At 48.1% G+C, this 19,963-nt stretch overlaps 1 protein-coding gene across 1 annotated transcript; it reads left to right on the top strand.

The window, feature by feature from the left end:
- Nucleotides 1–82: 82 nt before the first annotated feature.
- LOC119960876 (zinc finger protein 615-like) lies at nucleotides 83–1,708 on the top strand (the record flags this gene model as incomplete). Its single annotated transcript, XM_038788467.1, has 1 exon — nucleotides 83–1,708. A coding segment is annotated over one exon (1,095 nt), but the record flags the coding sequence as incomplete, so codon positions are not given.
- Nucleotides 1,709–19,963: the final 18,255 nt, after the last annotated feature.

The following is a 19,963-nucleotide window of genomic DNA, read 5'->3' as shown; positions in this document are numbered from 1 at the left end:
AGGATCTGACAGAGTCCTCAATTTATCATATCCTGAATATCATTGTACTTTGAACATGGAAGGAAAAAACATTGTTCACAGTGGGGAGAAACCGTACACGTGTTGTGTGTGTGGACAAGGATTCAGTCAATCATCAGGCCTCACAAGCCACAGATGCAGTCACACGGAGGGGAAACCGTGGAAATGTGCGGACTGTGGGAAAGGATTCACTTCCCCATCCCAGCTGGAAACTCATCGACGCAGTCACACTGGGGAGAGACCATTCACCTGCTCCAAGTGTGGGAAGGGATTTACTCAGTCATCCACTCTGTTCATACACCAGCGAGTTCACACTGGGGAGAGGCCATTCACCTGCTCCAAGTGTGGGAAGGGATTCATTAAGTCATCCGCCCTGCTTAGTCACCAGCGAGTTCACACTGGGGAGAGACCATTCACCTGCCCCAAGTGTGGGAAGGGATTCACTGAGTCATCCGCTGTGTCCAGACACCAGCGTGTTCACACTGGGGAGAGACCATTCACCTGCTCAGAGTGTGAGAAAGGATTCAGTGATTCATCGGCCCTACGGAACCACCAGCGAATTCACACTGGGGAAAGGCCATTCACCTGCTCAGAGTGTGGGAAGGGATTTACTATTTCAGCCCACCTGCTGAGTCACCAGCGAGTTCACACTGATGAGAGACCGTTTCAATGTCCAGACTGTGGGAAGCGCTATAAAAGTTCAGGGAATCTGATGAACCATCAGGGTGTTCACACCGACGAGAGACCGTTTAGGTGCTCTTACTGCGGGACTGGGTTCAGACGATCATGTGACCTCACTGTACATCAGCGAATTCACACTGAGGAGAGGCCATTCACCTGTGCCGAGTGTGGGAAGGGATTCACTCAGTCATCCAATCTGTCCACACACCAGAGAATTCACACTGGGGAGACGCCATTCACCTGTGCCGAGTGTGGGAAGGGATTCACTCAATCATCCGCCCTGTCCACACACCAGCGAGTTCACACTGGGGAGAGACCGTTCACCTGCTCCAAGTGTGGGAAGGGATTCACGCAGTCATTCGCTCTGTTCACACACCAGCGAGTTCACACTGGGGAGAGGCCATTCACCTGCTCACAGTGTGGGAAGCGATTCACCACTTCACCCAACCTGCTGAGACACCAACGAGGCCACAAGTAATCACCGTGATTGGATTTTGCTGTTCCTCACATTCAGGACTGAACCATGTTCATTTGGGTCTCTTTCTGCTGATAACAAACTCCAGCCCATTTACAGAGGCTAATATTCTGGCTAAAAGTCAAATAAATTGTCTTCCGGTGGCGTTTGTCAGTGGAGCGGCTGCGTTGAGGAGAAGCTCCTGCCGGTCCACGATATCGTGGTCTTTTTCGGGGGGCTTCCCGCTGTTTAAAAAAAAATTAAACTTCTCCAGGGCGGCCGTGCCTCCCTCGCCCAAGCGTCAAAGCTCCGTTTCACGAAGCCGGCGGGTTGGAAGGGTGAGGGGGGAAGAGACTGGTCCTGGTGGGTTCGGCGGAGCGGCTGCATGTGGAGGAGGAGTGGGTCAACCTGAAAGCCGGACCTGAAAATTTGAAAGGAGCAGCGGGGCGGAGCCAAAGTGGGGCCGAGGCGGCAGGCCCGAAGCCAGGGTGTAATGTAGGTGAGATTTCCCACATCGGATCGCTCCCGCCTCGAATATGGAAACAAGACTGAAGCCCGGTCCCAGGGAAATTCTGGAGGAAAACAAAAAAGAAGAGAAAAAAGTTTTAAAGAAATGTGGTTAAAGTTTTTTCCCCCTGTTTTTTTTGAAAGAAGAAAAATTTCATGTTTTTTCTATTTAAAAAAAAAAAAAGAGGATTGAAGAAGGAAAGAAGGGTGGAAAAAAAAAAGGAAAAATAATAATCTGTTAAAGGATGCGAAAAGCAGCGTTGAGGAAGGGTGGCTCACCGTTGAATGTGAAGACGAGCAAAAGTGCTGACAAGATGGCGGAGGCCGGACCACATGGTGGGGCCGCACTACTTATGGTGATGAAAATGACCGAGGTGACGGCGGTGGAGCTGGAAAAGCTGTTTGTGAGGCACATGGAGGCTTTGAGGAAGGACATGGCGTTGAAGTCATTGGTGGAGGAGGCAATCGCCCCGGTGAGGGTGGCTGTGGCAAAGACATCGGCTGAGGTGAGAGAGCAGGGCAAGAAGATGAAGAAAGTGGAGGAGGCCCTGTCGCAGCACAGCGACCAGGTCACCTCGATGGGGGACGAGCTGCGGAGGGTGGTGGAGGTCAACAGAGGACTCCAAGCAAAGCTCGAGGACTTGGAGAACCGCTCGAAACGGCACAGTCTGAGAATTGTGGGCTTGCCCGAAGGGACAGAGGGCCCAAGGCCAACAGAGTACTTCGCTAAGAGGTTGGCAGAGTTGATGAGGGAGGGTGAGAACCCCTCCCGGTACGAGCTGGACCAAGCTCATCGGTCATTAAGGCCGAAGCCCAAAGGGAATGAGCTGCAAAGAGCAGTAATTATCTGCTTCCATAAGTACTGCATGAAGGAGAAGGTGTTAAGCTGGGCGAAACAGAAGCGCGAGGTGCAGTGGGATTCTGCCTGAGTTCGGATCTACCAGGACTTGACAGTGGAGTTGGCAAAAAGACGAGCGGCGTTCAGGCGAGTGAAGGCAGCGCTGTACAAGGGGCTGCAATTTGGTATGGTGTACCCGGCGAAGCTGAGGGTGACGTATGATGCCAAAGACTTTTATTTTGAGACAGCGGAGGCGGCTGAGGCGTTCGTGAGGGCAGAAGGCTTGGGACAGACGTGAAGAGGAGAGCTGGAAGAGAGACTGTGGACTGTGATTGGTGAGCTGGAAAATGTATAAATGCTATAACTTTCATTTCACTGAAGTGTATTGTAATTTACTTCTCTTCACATTGTTGCAGAGTTCAAGTTATTGGTTGAGTTGTTTGGCATTCTGTGTTGCGACGGTTATACTGTATCTTATTTTAGTGAATTGTATGGGTTGGATCGTTGGTTTTGTTTTTTCTTGCTCTGGGACTGGGTGGGAGGGGACGATATATCCCCGCGCTAGCTAACGAAAGTCGGCTGGTGAACGGAGGTGAGAGGAGGGCTGCGGACATTGGAGCCTGGTTGGCAGGTTTCGATGGGCCTACGAGGCGAGTGGGGGAGGGATTGATGCTGCGAGATGTTTTTTTGAGAGGAAATGTTGGGGGGGTTTGGGAGGGGGGGAAGGCATTCGATGTTAATAATGGATAGGGGCGGGTCATGCTCATGGGGCAGGGCCCGGTGGTATGGTGATGGTGGTTAAGAAGTGGGGGGGGGGGGGGGCGTTGAGAGACCCCCAGTAAGGATAGACACGTGGAACATGAGGGGATTAGGAGATCCGGTCAAGGGTGCTTGTGCATCTTAAAAGTTTGAAAGCCGATGTGGCAATGCTGCAGGAGACTCACTTGAGTCTGAAGGCTCAGGTGAGACTTAAAAAGGGCTGGATTAGTCAGGTGTTTCACTCTGGATTTGATGGAAGGGCTCGAGGGGTAGCGGTGTTGGTCAGCAAAAGGGTACGCTTCCAGATGGAGAAGGTGGTGGCAGATCAGGGGGGTAGATATGTGATTGTGGCCGGGGCGCTGGAGGGGGGGTTAGTGGCGCTGTTAAGTGTATACGGTCCCAACTGGGACAATGCGGGATTTGCGAGGAAGGTGTTTGGGGCCATTCCCGACTTGGACACACACAAGCTGATTGTGGGGGGGGGACTGGAACCTGGTGCAGGAGCCAAGTTTGGACAGGTCTCGGCCGCGCTCGCTGGTCCCATCAGGGGGTGCAAAGGCGTTGGCTGGGCTAATGGAGGAAATGGGAGGGGTGGACCCTTGGACGTTTCTGCACCCGAGGGAACGGGAAAACTCGTTTTTCTCAGCAGTCCATAAGGTACATTCGCGGATCGAGTTTTTCGTGGTGGGGAAGGCTTTGTTGGCTGGGGTTAAGGGGTCGGAACACTCGGCAATTGCAGTGTCAGATCATGCTCAGCATTGGGTGGATATGATACTGGGGAAGGGGGTAGCGCAGAGGCCGGGGTGGAAACTGGATGTGGGGCTTTTGGGGAACCAAGTGTTCTGTGAGAAAATTGAAAAGGTAATTAAGGAATATGTAGGTTTCAGCTGTACGGGTGAAGTGTCGAAGGCAGTTGTCTGGGAGGCTCCAAAGGCGGTGGGGAGGGGTGAGGTAATTTTGTTTAAGGCCAGGGTGGACAAAGAGGAGAGGTTGGAGCAGCAGATGGTAATAGATGAGATGTTGGAGGCAGATAGGAGTTATGCAGAAGATGGGGACCCAGCGAAGCTGGAAAAGAGGAAGGAACTACAGGTGAGCTTCGACCGACTATCCACCAGGAAGGCGGTGTGCAAACTGAGATGAGCAAGGGGTGCAGTTTATGAACATGGAGATAAGGCTGTTAGCAGGTCAGCTCTGGAGGGAAGCAGCGGCAAGGGAAATTCTTTAGGTGAGGGGTAGGGCAGGGAAGTTGGTAGTGGCCCCGGAGCTGATTAACAAGGTTTCTGAGTTTTATGAGAGGTTGCACAGGTCACAGCCACCCGAGGGAGACCGTGAGATGCAGTCGGGGAAGCTGGCAGGGCCGGATCGGTTTCCGGTGGAATATTATAAAAAATTTAAGGATAAGTTTGCACCCCTGATGGTGGGGATGTTTGAAGAGGCGATAGGGAGGGGGGTGTGGCCACAAACCTTGGGGCAGGCATTGACTTCACTGTTGCTAAAAAAAATAAGGATCCGACGGAGTGTGGGTCGTATAGGCCCATATCACTTCTGAATATGGACGCAAAAGTATTGGCGAAGGTACTGGCGGGTATTTGGGTCTTTCTCGGGTACAAGCTGAACCTGGACAAGAGTGAGTATTCTGTGGTGTCTCGGCCGGGGGGGGGGGGGGGGGGGGGGCGGCTGCAATTCCGTAGGGAAGGGACTCACTTTGGGTATCTGGGGGTTCAGGTTGCCCGGGAGTGGGGGAGGCTTCGCAGGTACAACATCACTAGTTTGGTGGGGAGAGTGAAAGCTGACCTGGCGAGGTGGGATGGTCTCCCTCTGTCGCTGGCGGGTCGGGTACAGGTGGTTAAAATGAATATGTTGCTGCGATTTCTGTTTATTTTTCAATGCCTACCGATTTGCCTCCCAAAGGTTTTTTTCAGGGAGATTGAGGGAAGGATTACCTCGTTCATATGGGGAGGGAAGGTGGCCAGAGTTAGAAAGGTGCCGCTGCAGAGGGGAAGGCAGGCAGGGGGTTTCGGTCTCCCGAATCTGATGTACTACTACTGGGCGGCGAATGTGGAGAAGGTGCCGAGCTGGGTCAGAGGGGTTGATTCCCAGTGGGTCAGAGTGGAGGAGAGTTTGTGCAGGGGGTCGGGACTAAAAGCACTAGCAACAGCGCCGCTCCCGATTGCTCCGGGGAAATACTCAGGGTATCCGGTAATAATAGCTTCATTGAAAATCTGGATGCAGTTTCTCCAACACTTCGGGTTGGGGGCAGGGTCAAGGGAAATGCCGATTCGGGAGAACCACAGATTTGAGCCAGGGAAGTGGGATGCAAATTTTCGGAAATGGGAAGAGAACGGGATTAAGACGCTAAAAGATTTGTTTCTTATGGGTCGGTTTGCAGGAGGGAGCTGGAAGCGAAGTATGGGCTGGAGCAGGGAGAAATGTTCAGATACGTGCAGGTTCGAGATTTTGCCAGGAAGGAGATACAGAGCTTCCCGGAGGAATTGGCCTCCACATTGCTGGAGGAGGTGCTGACGACAAGGGGACTGGAGAAGGGGGTAGTGTCAGCGGTGTACGGAGCTATTTTGGAAGACGATAAGGCACCACTGGCAGGGATCAAAGCAAAATGGGAGGAAGAGTTGGGAGAGGTTATAGAGGAGGGGGTCTGGTGTGAGGTGCTCCGGAGAATGAATGCCTCCACCTCGTGTACGAGGTTGGGGCTGATACAGCTGAAGGTGGTGTACAGAGCGCACCTCATGAGGGCGAGGATGAGCCGATTCTTTGAAGTAGAATATGTGTGTGAGTGTTGGGGGAATGGGGGGGGGGGGGGGGGGGGGAGGGGCTAATCACATTCAGATGTTTTGATCCTGTCCAAAGCTGGAGGAGTACTGGAAGGAGGTTTTTAGGGTAATTTCCAAGGTGTTGAAATTGGACCTGGGTCCTCGGGAGGCCATGTTCGGAGTGTCAGACCAGCCAGGGTTGGAAATGGGTGGCAGATATCGTAGCCTTCGCCTCGTTGATCGCCCGAAGGTGGATCCTGCTGGGATGCAGAGCAGCCTCTCCACCCTGTGCCCTGGCGTGGCGGGGGGGACCTGTTGGAATACTTGACCCTTGAGAAGGTTACGTTTGAACTGAGGGGAAGCTCAGAGGGGTTCTACAAGTCATGGGCATTATTCATTGTGCACTTTCAAGAACTGGATAACATCGAACATTAGTTGGGGGGGATGGGTGGGGGGGGAGGGGGATGGGTGGGGGGGGGAGGGGGATGGGTGGGGGGGGGATGGGTGGGGGGGAGGGGGGCTGTGGATATTAAGGATGACTATGGATAATCCCCAATTCTTTTTTGTCCTTTGTTTATGTTAACATGCGGGCTGATGTTTGGGGGTTGGTGGGAGGATGGGATCGTTGTTATTGTTATGGGATTGACCATCTGTTGCTGATTATTGTTTATTGTTGGTGGGTGTAAATTCAGGAGAGAGTGTGAAAAAGGAGAATAAAAATAATTTTTTTAAAAATTGTGTAATAACCAAGGCGTTGACACCATTTTGATACTGTGAGATACTCCAGACACACCATATGCACAATTATTTGTTGTAAAACACAGCGAGTTGTTGTGATTTAGAATGCACTGTCTATAAATGGTGCTGGAATCTCATTGCATTGTAACTTCCAAAAGGGAAGTTGATGCATTCTGAAAAAAACCCAAAATAGTCGAACTCTGGGATTAAATGGGTCGCTGTACAAAGAGCTGGCACGGGGAAAATAGGCCAATTAGACTTCTCAGTGCTCTAGGAGCCTTGTGTACATGTAAAGGGAGTGGTAACAACCTGGAACCTACTGCCTAGGAGCGTAGGTGATGCAGAAATTACAGAAGGATTTCAATACGAAATTGGACGGGCACTGAGAGAAATAAACCCACAGCGATTGGAGGGGCACGCAGAGAAATAAACCCACAGGGATTGGACAGGCACGCAGAGAAATAATCCCACAGCGATTGGACAGGCACACAGAGAAATAAACCCACAGTGATTGGACAGGATCGCAGAGAAATAAACCCACAGGGATTGGAGGGGCATACAGAAAAATAAACCCACAGCGATTGGACAGGCACGCAGAGAAATAAACCCACAGTGATTGGACAGGCACGCAGAGAAATAAACCCACAGCGATTGGACAGGCACACAGAGAAATAAACCCACAGGGATTGGACAGGCACGCAGAGAAATAAACCCACAGGGATTGGACAGGCACACAGAGAAATAAACCCACAGGGATTGGACAGGCACGCAGAGAAATAAACCCACAGGGATTGGACAGGCACGCAGAGAAATAAACCCACAGGGATTCGGAGACAGAATGGGGCAATGGACAGACTGGCTTCCTAAACAGAGAGCTGACATGGTCCCAAAGGGCTGAATGGCCCCATTCCCCACCCTCCACATGCTGTGATCTCAGGAGAGAATTTCAGCTGCTCCAGTCACTCCAACTGGAGTCCCTCATCTCTGGTGCCTTTCTCGTAAATGTCCTCTACCCCTCTCTAAGAACTTCACATCTTTCCCAAAGTGTGGGACCCATATATAGGTTTCTGTTCTAAAGGGTAGAATTGATAAGCCCATGTTAGACTACACTGGGAGCACTTTCAACATTGTTGATCTCCATTCACAAAAAGGAGAGGCACTGGATAAGGTGCAACAAAGATTCATAATATACTGACAGCATTTAACACTCAGGAAAGGCTGGGGCTGCTTTTTTCTGGAAAAGAGAAGACTGATGGGTGACCTAATGGAAATCTTTAAGATTATGAAGAAATTCAATAATCCAATAGGAAGGTCAGTAGAAACCTCTTTACCCAGAGTGTGGTGGGAATGTGGAACTCGTTACCACAGCGAGTGGTTGAGGTGAATAGCATGAATACACTGAACATAAAGCTAGATACATACATGAGGGACACATGAGGGAAAAAGAATAGGAGATGCTGATGGGGGGGGGGGGGGGGGGTTATAGAGGGGTGGGTGGAGGATCATGTGGAGCATAAATACTGACACAGACCATGGCTAACCTCAGCCGGTATGGGAATTTAACCTGTGCTGTTGGTGTCACTCAGCACGGACCAGACATCCAGTCAACTGACCTAACCGAAGAGCAGCACAGTGGCACAGTGGGTAGCACTGCTGCCTCACGGCTCCGAGGTCCCGAGATCCCAGCTCTGCGTCACTGTCCATGTGGAGTTGGCACATTCTCCCCGTGTTTGTGTGGGTTTTGCCCCCACAACCCAAAGATGTGCAGGGTAGGTAAATTGGAAATAATGAATTGGGTACTCTAAAATTATAACATAAAAAGAAACTGACCTAACCGATCCCCGTGTAAATCTGTAATAATTCCTCAAATATCAGTGATTGCCTGCCTCCCACCATACTATTTAATGTAGTTTCCCAGTGCACCTCAGATATCTTGCCCATCATAACCTGATAGTTTTATTCTGTGAGAAGCACCAAGATTAATTATACAAAAGAACCATGTAACCACCATAGCCCATCTTCATGGCAATGTGGCATGATTTCGGGAGTTTCCAAACAGAAATGGTAATGAAACATCTTCTAACCTCCAAACACCCTTTCACTCTTTGATCCTTGTGAAATGTAAAATCAGATATTTGCAAGAAAGCTCAGAGAGAATCAGCCCACTGGAGCCAAAGCCGTGAGGCTGGCCAGTCCTGCAGAAAGAAACCCTCTGACCATCCCCATTGACCAACAGAATGAACAAAATGCAGTCCTGGATGTAATTGGGAACAGAAACAATAATAGCAGAATCCAATCCCTGTAATCAGTTGTGAATTTGTTGGTGTCTCAGAAAGTGCGATGAATGACTAAATCTCTTCACACATTGAGGGCAGGTGAATGGCCTCTCCCCAGTATGAACTCCCTGGTGTGACTGCAGATGGCATAATCAAGTGAATTGCACAAATATACGTGAACAGGTGTGATATAAGAACATAAGAACTAGGAGCAGGTCATCTGGCCCCTCGAGCCTGCTCCGCCATTCAATCAGATCATGGTTGATCTTTTGTGGACTCAGTTCCACTTTCCGGCCCGAGCACCATAACCCTTAATTGCTTTATTCTTCAAAAAACTATCTATCGTTATCTTAAAACCATTTAACGAAGGAGCCTCAACTGTTTCACTGGGCAATGAATTCCATAGATTCACAACCCTTTGGGTGACGATGTTCCTCCTAAACTCAGTCCTATAATCGGGATTATGGATACATGGCTGCAGGATGACCAGGGATGGGAACTGAATATATTCAGCATTTGGGAAGGACAGCCAAAACGGGAAAGGCAGTGGAGTGGCAGTGCTGGTTAAAGAGGAAATTAATGCAATAGTGAGGAAGGATATTAGCTCTGACAATGTGGAATCTGTATGGGGAGAGCTGAGAAACACCAAGAGGCAAAAAGATTTGTGAGCATCGTATATAGATCCCCAAACTGCAGTGGTGATGTTGGGAATGGCACAAAACAGGAAATTAGGATGATACTAAAATTTTCTGTAGGTGTGTGAAGAGAAAACGATTGGTGAAGACAAATGTAGGTTCCTTTCAGTCAGAAACGGGAATGTATAATAGGGACAAAGAAATGGCTGAGAAAATAAATACATACTTTGGTTCTGTCTTCACAAATGAAGCCACAAATCAGATAGAGAAATGTTGGGGAACGCAGGATTTAGTGAGAGGGAGGAACTGAAGGAGATCAATATTAGTAAAGAAATGGTGTTGGGGACATTGATGGGATTGAAGGCTGATAAATCCCCAGGGCCTGACAATCTGCATCCCAAAGTACTTAAAAAAGTGGCTCGAGAAATAGTGGATGCATTGGTGGTCATCTTCCAGGATTCTATAGACCCTGGAACAATTCCTGCAGATTGGAGGGTGGTTTATGTAATTCCACTGTTTAAAAAGGGATACAAAGAGAAAACGGAATTATCGACCAATAAGCCTGACATCGGTAGTGGGGGAAAGTCTAGAATCCATTGCCAAAGATTTTGTAGCAAAGCATTTATAATAATAATCTTTATTGCCACAAGTAGGCTTACCCCACCCCTGATTAGTTGGAGGTCCATTTCACAAGTCAGGCCTCCAATACCTTCCCGTCTATTAGTGAACAGGCCCCTTCATTCTCAGCTAAATTCAGCCCTCAGCTCCATCACCTGGCTGCCTTTGACATGAGCAATAGAAACAGAACGGTACCCGATGCTCAAATCCGAAGTAACATTTTGTGGATTAGGACTTCCATAAATGTCAGCAACTTCTTTAAAATAAATTGAATTCCCAGTCAACAAATGAAAGAATCACACAATGGACCGTTAGGCTTTATGACTTTTAATGCATCAAACTGTTACATGTGGGCCAGTGGCGCAATGGATAATGCGTCTGACTACGAATCAGGAGATTCGAGGTTCGATTCCTGGCTGGCTCGGTGTTCAAACTTTTATGGGCTGGACGGTAGCATGGTGGTTAGCACAACTGCTTCACAGCTCCAGGGTCCCAGTTTCGGTTCCCGGCTGGATCACTGTCTGTGCGGAGTCTGCACATCCTCCCCGTGTGTGCGTGGGTTTCCTCCGGGTGCTCCTGTTTCCTCCCACAGTCCAAAGATGTGCGGGTTAGGTGGACTGGTCATGTACCTTAGTGTCCAAAATTGCCCTTAGTGTTGGGTTGGGCTACTGGGTTATGGGTGGAAGGTGGGATTGGGTCGCGTGCTCTTTAAAAGAGCCGGTACCGGGGCAGACTCGATGGGCCGAATGGCCTCCTTCTGCACTGTAAAGTCTATGTTTCAAACAAACTAGAAGATATTTTAACCTACACACAGAACTTTGCTCTTTTTTAATAATAATCTTAATTATTTTCACAAGTAGGCTGACATTAACACTGCAATGTTACTGTGAAAATCCCTGAGTCGCCACAGTCCAGCGCCTGTTCGGGTACTCAGAGGGAGAATTCAGGACGCCAAATTCATCTAACAAGCACATCTTTTGGGAGGAAACCGGAGCATCCGGAGGAAACCTACCCAGACACGGGGAGAACGTGCAGACTGTACAACAGTGACCCAAGTGGGAATCTAACCTGGGACCCTGGCGTTGTGAAGCAACAGTGCTTACCACTGTGTTACTGTACTAAAGTTACGCAATCTAAATTCGAACTGTACAATTATGGTTACTCTGCCCTGCAAGTCGAAACTGAATTATCTCAGAACCAGTCCTAATTAATGAGTCATTCCCGAGGATTTACTTCCGTTCTTTTCACAGTCAGGCAGCCTTTAATCCCAGAACTGTCTTTCACAGTGAAAGATTAGCCAGCTGCCAGAAAACTGAGAGTAGGCATAAATAGGCAATTTTCTGGTTGGCAAGGTGTAATGAGTGATGTGTCACAGGGATCAGTGCTGGAGCCTCAACGTTTTACAATTTATATCAATGACTTTGATGATGGGACCAAAGGTATGCTCACTTAGTTTGCTGATGATGCAGGCAAAAAGGAAAAGGAGGTGGTGTTGCTCGGATAATAAGGGACGGCATCAGAACATTAGTAAGGGTGGATCTCAGATCAGGAATACAAAACCTGGAATATGTTTGGATGGAGCCAAGAAACAGCATGGGGCAGGAAACATTGGTAAGAGCTGTTATAGGCCACCAAACAGTAGGGGTTGTGTGGGACATGGTATTAATCGGAGATTAGAGAAGCATGTAGCATGGGTAAAACAGTAATGGATGACTTCAATTTGCATATACACTGGGTAAACCTAATGGGCACTGATGCTGTGGAGGACAAGTTTCTGGGTGTGTTAGGGACAGTTTTCTACAGCAGTAAGTTGAGGAACCGACTAGAGAACAGGCTTTGCAGATCTAATATTATGCAATGATAAAGGGCTAATTGATAATCGCGCTGAAAACAACCTTTAGGGATGAGTGACCAGAATATTGAATCTGAGGTATTCCAATCCGAAGCCAGGATACTAAGCTTGAAGGAAATTATGAACGTAGAAGGGATAAATTAGCTGAGGTGGATTGGGGTAAGTAAATTAAAAGGTGTGACAGTCCACAGGCAATGGATAGACTTTCAATAATTATTACACAGTTTACATTCCTTCAAGGCACAAGAACCCCAAAAGGTCAGAGAACCGTGACTACCAGAGGGAAATGAAATGAAAATCGCATATTGTCACGAGTAGGCTTCAATGAAGTTACTGTGAAAAGCCCCTAGTCGCCACATTCCGGCGCCTGTCCGGGGAGGCTGGTACGGGAATCGAACCGTGCTGCTGGCCTGCTTTAAAAGCCAGCGATTTAGCTCAGTGAGCTAAACCAGCCCCTAGGAGTGAAGTTTTGTAAAAGATTGAAAGAAAAGGCCGATAATATTATCAGAAATAGGAATAAACCTGAGGATTGGGACGATTTTATAATAGAGCAAAGGACCAAGACACCGAGAAAGCGAGGGAGAATAGAATATGAATGTGAACCAGCAAACTACATAAAAATGGACGGTGGTAAAGGTTTCTATTTGCACGTAAAAAGGAAACGTTTGTCCGTTACAGATAGAGTCAGGAGAATTTAGAATGAGGAAAGCCATCTTGTTCAACACTCTGGGATGTAGATCAGCTTTTGGGGATTTATTCACTTCCAACCCCATTAATTTCTCCAGGACTACTTTTTCACTAATTCTCATCTCTTACTGTTCCTTGTGCTCACGAGCCCCTTGGGTCTCTAGGGTTTGGGGGAAATTTTTGCATCTTCCTCCGTAAAGACAGACACACATTGTTTAGTTTCTCTGTCATTTCCTTACTCCCCATTATAAACTCTCCTGTCTCTGCCTGGAATGGACCCACATTGGTCTTTGCTAATCTTTTCCTTTTCACATTCCTGTCAAAGCTTTTCCAGTCGGTTTTTATGTTTCTCACCAGTTTGCTCTCAAGTTTCTTGATCCTCCTTTGCTGAATTCTAATGGATCTCATGGAATCTTTAACTTTTCTTGTTAGCCACGGTTGCATCACTTTTCCTGTTGTATTTTTATTCTTTAAAGGAATCTATATTTGTTGTATATATGTGAAATAAAAGTCACAAAATTCCCAGAGGACCATAGGCTGCTCTCGCCATTGGCAGAGAGAGAGCTGACTGGAGGTGATTTAACCCGAGGGTCAGCACATCACAGGCGAGGGGCCTGGTTGAGAAGTTTATTCATGAATAAACTCAGCCAGTACGGGAGTTGAATCCTCACTGTTGGCCTTGCTCTGCATCACGAACCAGCCGTCCGGCCAACTGAGCTGACCGACCCCCTGATAAATATGTAATAATTCCTTAAATATTAGGTATTCCCTGTACCAATCAGTTTCCCAGTCCACCTCAGACAACTTGCCCCTCATACCCTGATAGTTTTCTTCTGTGAGGAACACCCAGATAAATTATACAAAAGAACCATGCAACCACCAGGGCCCATCTCCATGGCAACATGGCATGTTTTGGGGGTTCCAAACAGAAATGGAAACGAACTATCTTCAAACTTCCAAACACCCTTTCACTCTGTGATCCTTGTGCAATTTGAAGCCAGGTATTAGCAACAAGGCTCAAAGAGCATCAGCCCACTGGAGGCAAAGTGGTGAGACCAGCCAGTACAGCAGAAAGAGACCTTCCAACCATCCCCACTGACCACCTGTCAGAATGAACAAAATGCAGTCCTGGGTGTAGAGCAGAAACAATAACAGCAGAATCCAACCCCTGTAATCGATTGTGAAATTGTTGGTGTCACAGGAGGTGCGAGGAAACATGTAATCCTGTCTCACATGGAGAGGTGGATGGCGTCTCCCCAGTGTGAACTCGCTGGTGTCTCCGCAGGGTGAATAAACGAGTAAATCCTTTCCCACACTGAGAGCAGATCAATGGCCTCTCCCCAGTGTGAACTCGCTGGTGTGACTGCAGGTGAGATAGCCGACTGAATCCCTTCCCACACCGAGAGCAGGTGAATGGCCTCTCCCCAGTCTGAACTCGCTGGTGTGTCCGCAGGTGAGATAATTGAGTAAATTCTTGCCCACACTGAGAGCAGGTGAATGGCCTCTCCCCAGTGTGAACTCGCTGGTGTCTCCGCAGGTTGGATACTTCAGCAAATCCTTTCCCACATTGAGAGCAGGTGAACGGCCTCTCCCCAGTGTGAACTCGCTGGTGTGACTGCAGGTTGAATACTCGAGTAAATCCTTTCCCACACTGAGGACAGGTGAATGGCCTCTCCCCAGTGTGAACTCGCAGGTGTCTCTGCAGGTGATATAATTGAGTAAATCCCTTCCCACACTGGGAGCAGGTGAATGGCTTCTCCCCAGAGTGAATTCGCTGATGTGTCTGCAGGGTGGATAACCGAGTAAATCCCTTCCCACACTGAGAGCAGGTGAATGGTCTCTCCCCAGTGTGAACTCGCTGATGTGTCTGCAGACTGGAGAACTGAGTAAATCCCATCCCACACTTTGAGCAGGTGAATGGCCTCTCCCCGGTGTGACTGCGTTGATGAATTTCCAGCTGAGATGGGACTCTGAATCCCTTCCCACAATCCCATTTCCACGGTTTCTCCATGTTTTGGGTCTCCTCACGTCTCTTCAGGTTGGACAATCAGTTGAAGCCTCATCCACAACATGGGTACGGTCTCTCCTCACTCTGAATGTTATGTTTTTCAGGCTGTGTAACTGGTTAAAGCTCTTTCCACAGTCAGTTCACTGGAATTCTCTCACTCGGGTGTGTGTTGTGTGGGTCTCGGTGCTTTTCCAGTCACACTGATGGTTGAAATCTTTAGCTAACAGTTCGGGTAAACATTTCTCCTTCTAGATTGAAAGCCCGATGGTATTCAGGTTTCAAGGAAGGGGGTGGCTGTCAGATCGGGACGTAACATTTGAGATTTCTAGCTGTAATTCCTCCTTGTCTAATATCCTGGAAGAAACAATTTACAAAATTCATCACTGTCAGTACAGGATTGAAACTTAGAACAGACAATGCTAGTTTCTATGTCACATTGTTTCCTCTCTCTTATTCCCTGAGAGCTGTAAATCTCCATCCCACACAATCTCCCTCCATTCTCACTCTGCTGTATCTAATATTCACCCTCCCAATTCTCCTGAAGGTGCTGATTCATGTTGATTGACAGATCCAAGCTCACAGCTTCCTGTCCAGGAGATCATAACAAAAATGAGTTGCAGTCGGCCATTCAGCCCATTGAAGCTGAACCATTCAATGGGATCCTTAGCTGATCTACCTCAGCACCATTTTCCCACACTATCCCCATATCCCTCGACATCTTCAATGTCCAGAAACTGTCAATCTGTGTCTTGAACATACTTGACGACTGAAGCTGCAGAATCCTCGGAGGTAGAGAATTCCAAAGCTTCACCACATCCTCGAGTGAAGAAATCCCTCCCACCGGAATGGGATTAGCTTGTTTTCCGCAGGTTCTGGTGCCACTGACCTATGATCTGTCACTTATCCTGATTGCCTGGCACTCATCTACCTAATCCTTGAATTAATATTTGTTATCATGTCCCTGGAAGACTTCAGGGTTCGGTCTGGAAGGATTATGCTGTAAAAAGTGAAGAAATGCGCTGATAAAACAGGGCAGGTGGATTCAGCGGGAATGAAGCCGCCTTTTCAACAATGCGGCCTGACCCTCAGGAGGTCTCACAATCCCGCGCTCTCTGGGGCTCTCTCAAGAGGTGGCGAAAATGTTGACTGCCGACATTATCCGTGTTACTGACCAGAGGCGGAGTGTGCTGACTCAATATCTGTGAGCTCATGAGGCCCAGCTGCAAAACACCAGGAAGAGGCTCGATGATCCGGAGGAGAGAATCCTGAACATTCAGCAAGATGCCTCCTCAACGGAGGCAAGAATTCAATCCTTTGAAAACCAGCCGGGTGCCTGGCGGAGGTCCTGGAGGATTTGGAGAACCGAGTGTCGGAGAAAGAACATCCGAGTTGGCGGCCTGTCAGAAGGTGTGGATGGTAAGGCTCCCGTTAGTTCTTCGAGGACCGGAAGCCACGTTTTCTCAAGCTGGATGTGAAGCCTGGGTGTTTCAAATTAGAAAGGATGTATCGTATCCTGTCCCTGAGGCTGAGGGATAGTTTTCATCCCAGGCCTATAATCATTTACTTCCACAACTGGAAAGATCGCCAGAATGTCCTGGAGAGGGAACGGTGAGGTGGCGTCTGGCTCCAGAAGAGAGGGAGGATTTAGGACTTTCGGCAGCAACACAAACAAAGTGTCGAGGATTCGATGAAGTTCAAAGGCAGCTCAAGCCCGTGGGTCGTAAATTACGTCAGGCTTTATCCTGAGACCCCAAAAATGGTCTCCAACAACTCCATCAAGTCTTTCAATAATCCAACTATCGCCTTGGCCTTCATTAAATCCATGAAGGGCCAGGATCTGGAGGGATGGTTTGCAGCTCGGACTAACTCAGGTTCTAATCCGAACTCTTTCCCTGTCATGGTATACTATTTTTTTTAAATTTAGTGTACCCAATTCATTTTTTTTCCAATTAAGGGGCAATTTAGTGTGGCCAATCCACCTAGCCTGCACACTTTTGGGTTGTGGGGCTGAAACCCACGCAGACATGGGGAGAATGTGCAAACTCCACACGGACAGTGACCCTGAGCCGGGATCGAACCTGGGTCCTCGGCGCCATGAGGCTGCAAGGCTAACCCCACTGCGCCACCGTGCTGCCCCTGTCATATTATTGTCTGTATTTCAGAATTACAGAAATACACATAGGGACAGGAGTAGGCCATTCAGCACCTCGAGTCTGTCCTGCCATTTAGTGAGATCATGGCTGATCTGTGATCTAACTCCATATCCATTAATATCTTTGCTTAACAAAACTCTACCTCAGATTTAAACTTAACAACTGATGCAACTTCACCTGCTGTTTGTGGGAAAGAGTTTCAAACCTCTCCCACCCTGTGTGTGAAGAAGTTCTTCCGAACATCTCTCCTGAATGGTCAAGCCCTAATTTTTAGACAATGATCCCTACTTTTGGAATCTCCAACCAGTGGAAATAGTTTATCTTTATCTACCCTGTCTTTCCCTGTTAATATCTTAAATACTTCAATCAGATCACACCTTAACCTTCTAAATTCTACGGATCACAGGCCGAATTTATGGTTAAAACTTTGGGTAAGAGCCACTGCAATCTCTCCCTCACCTCCCACAGCATCCTGAGACACAATTCATCCAGAATTAGTAATCTAATAATCTTCTGGGCGGCACGGTAGCATAGTGGTTAGCACTGGTGCTTCACAGCATCAGGGACTTGGGTTCGATTCCTGGCTTCGGAGTCTGCACGTTCTCCCCGTGTCTGCGTGGGTTTCCTCCAGGTGCTCCGATTTCCTCCAACAAGTCCGGAAAGTTGAGCTTGTTAGATGAATTGGACATTTTGAATTCTTCCTCTGCGTACCTGAACAGGCGAGTGGGGGATTTTCACAGCAATTTCATTGCAGTGTTAATTTAAGCCTACTTGTGACACTAATATTAAAGATTATTATGAATGGGCCAAAGGGCCTCTCTCTGTGCTGTAAAGAGAGGGAATGAATGAGAAGGACTTTACAGAGAAACTGACAAAGCCAAAACATTCACCAGCTCTAAGGACACACCTTAGCTCCCTTTCCAATCTGAAAGCAGCCTGAGCTGGATTTACATTCCCCTTAATTCATCATTGCTGGGTGATAATCCTGTACTTCCTTACCTCACACCACTGTGACAGCACCTTCACTACACAGACTGCAGCAACTGACCAAACATCACCTTCCCAGTTATTCCTGAAGGCACCACCTTCCCAACCTGGCCCCTTGCCTGAGGTGTGGTGATCGTCAGGTCACATCACCGCCAGTCAGCTCTCTGTCCCGGGACCAGGCCCTGCTTCACAGCTGCCATCTTGGTTCACCGGGGAAGAAGAGCGCATGCGCTGGCGTCTTGGTGATGCGACAGCTGGTGGGCGGGACCTGAAGGTTTCTGTTCCCAGCCGGGTCCTAGTGCCCTGGGCATATTCCTTACAACAGATCTTTCACCCACTCCCAGGCTGCAGCTGATGTTTGTAGCCTGGAGGTGTCTATGGATCACGTAGACATTCAGTGTGAGAGGCTGCAGCCTCTATATAGCTACCTGAAGGGGGTTATACAACGGTTGATTACATTTCGTGGTCCTTTCCCGTCCATTATCAGGATGTTTGTGTGATATTTTCTGACCCTCAATGTGATATTTCTTTATTTAAAATACAGTTCAGCAGCAGGCTTACTGGTGATTTTTAAAGGAATAAAGGTTATTTATTTTCACAACCATTCCCTGGATGTTTGAGCATCTAAGTCTCTCGGCCCTTTCACTCACTGACACAGACACAGAAATTAGGTACAGATCAAGTTGAAGCTGTGATGATGAAAATGGAATGTAGACTGCAATCTTTATATCGCTGCAGGTCTGATGTCTTCTTATTGAGCTGATCCTTTCGTTGGAGTGAAGCGTTTTTAAAAGCAAATAATTCTCATGAGTCTCTGAAGCTTCTTATCAGACCATAAGACATAGGAGCAGAATTAGGCAATTTGGCCCATCGACTCAGCTCCTCCATTCAATCATGGTTTATATTGTTTCATCCCCATTCCCCTGCCTTCTCCCCATAACCCGTGATTCCCTTATTAATAAAGAACCTATCTATCTCTGTCTTAAAGACACTCAGTGAATTGGACGCCACAGCCTTCTGCGGCAAAGTGTTCCACAGATTCACCACCCTCTGGCTGAAGAAATTCCTCCTCATCTGTTTTACAGGGTCGTCCCTGTAGTCTGAGATGGTGTCCTCTGGTTCTATTTTTTGCTGCAAGTGGAAACATCCTCCATGTCCACTCTATCCAGACCTCGCAGTATCTTGTAAGTTTCAATAAGATCCCCTCTCATCCTTCTAAACCCCAACGAGTACAGACCCAAAGTCCTCAAACGTTCTTGTAGATGAATAGCCAGGAGGTTGGTTCTCAGGTGGACTTGGAAGCTGGAATAAGTTCAGTCCTGTGGCTGCACTGGGAGACATTCAGCTCTGCTGGTTCAGCTGGTTCCTGGTGCTTCAGATGCTTCTCACACACACACATTTGTTTTGTCCAGGGTTTATTATACTGCATCCCTGCCAATTAACTGCAGGGTTAAAACTTTGGGGCCCAGAACACCCCGATACAATAGCAGTTTACGATGCTCACTCACGCTTATCCCTGTCCCAATTCAAGGTCATTCTCCTGTGTTCAATACGGCACTTGGAGACCAACAATCCCGAGATTTCACATTCCTCAAATGCTGGTTCATCCTGACACAACGACACATTTAAACTTCACAGGTGGCTGCAAAGTTTCATTATTCAGGTCCGTATTTAACTAAATATTGGTCACAGCATCGAATATTGCCCACAGTTTAATGTCCACAGTAACCTGTCAAGTTGCAGCCACTTTGGCAGAGTTTGTGGATCTGACAGTCTATATTATCTAATATTCTTGTGCTGAGCGTGAATCTACTTTGAGTCTGGTTAAAACAGTGCATTGTAGCTGGGTGGGGTAGGGTAGCACTGTTGCTTCACAGTTTCAGGGTCCCAGATTCGATGCCCAGCTTGGGTCACTGTCTGTGTGGAGTCTGCACGTTCTCCCCGTGGGTTTCCTCCGGGTGCTCCGGTTTGCTCCCACAAGTCC

The sequence above is a fragment of the Scyliorhinus canicula genome, unplaced genomic scaffold (assembly GCF_902713615.1).
Source record: "Scyliorhinus canicula unplaced genomic scaffold, sScyCan1.1, whole genome shotgun sequence".
Lineage (NCBI taxonomy): Eukaryota > Metazoa > Chordata > Chondrichthyes > Carcharhiniformes > Scyliorhinidae > Scyliorhinus > Scyliorhinus canicula.
This window is presented reverse-complemented; position numbering and strand designations above follow the sequence as displayed.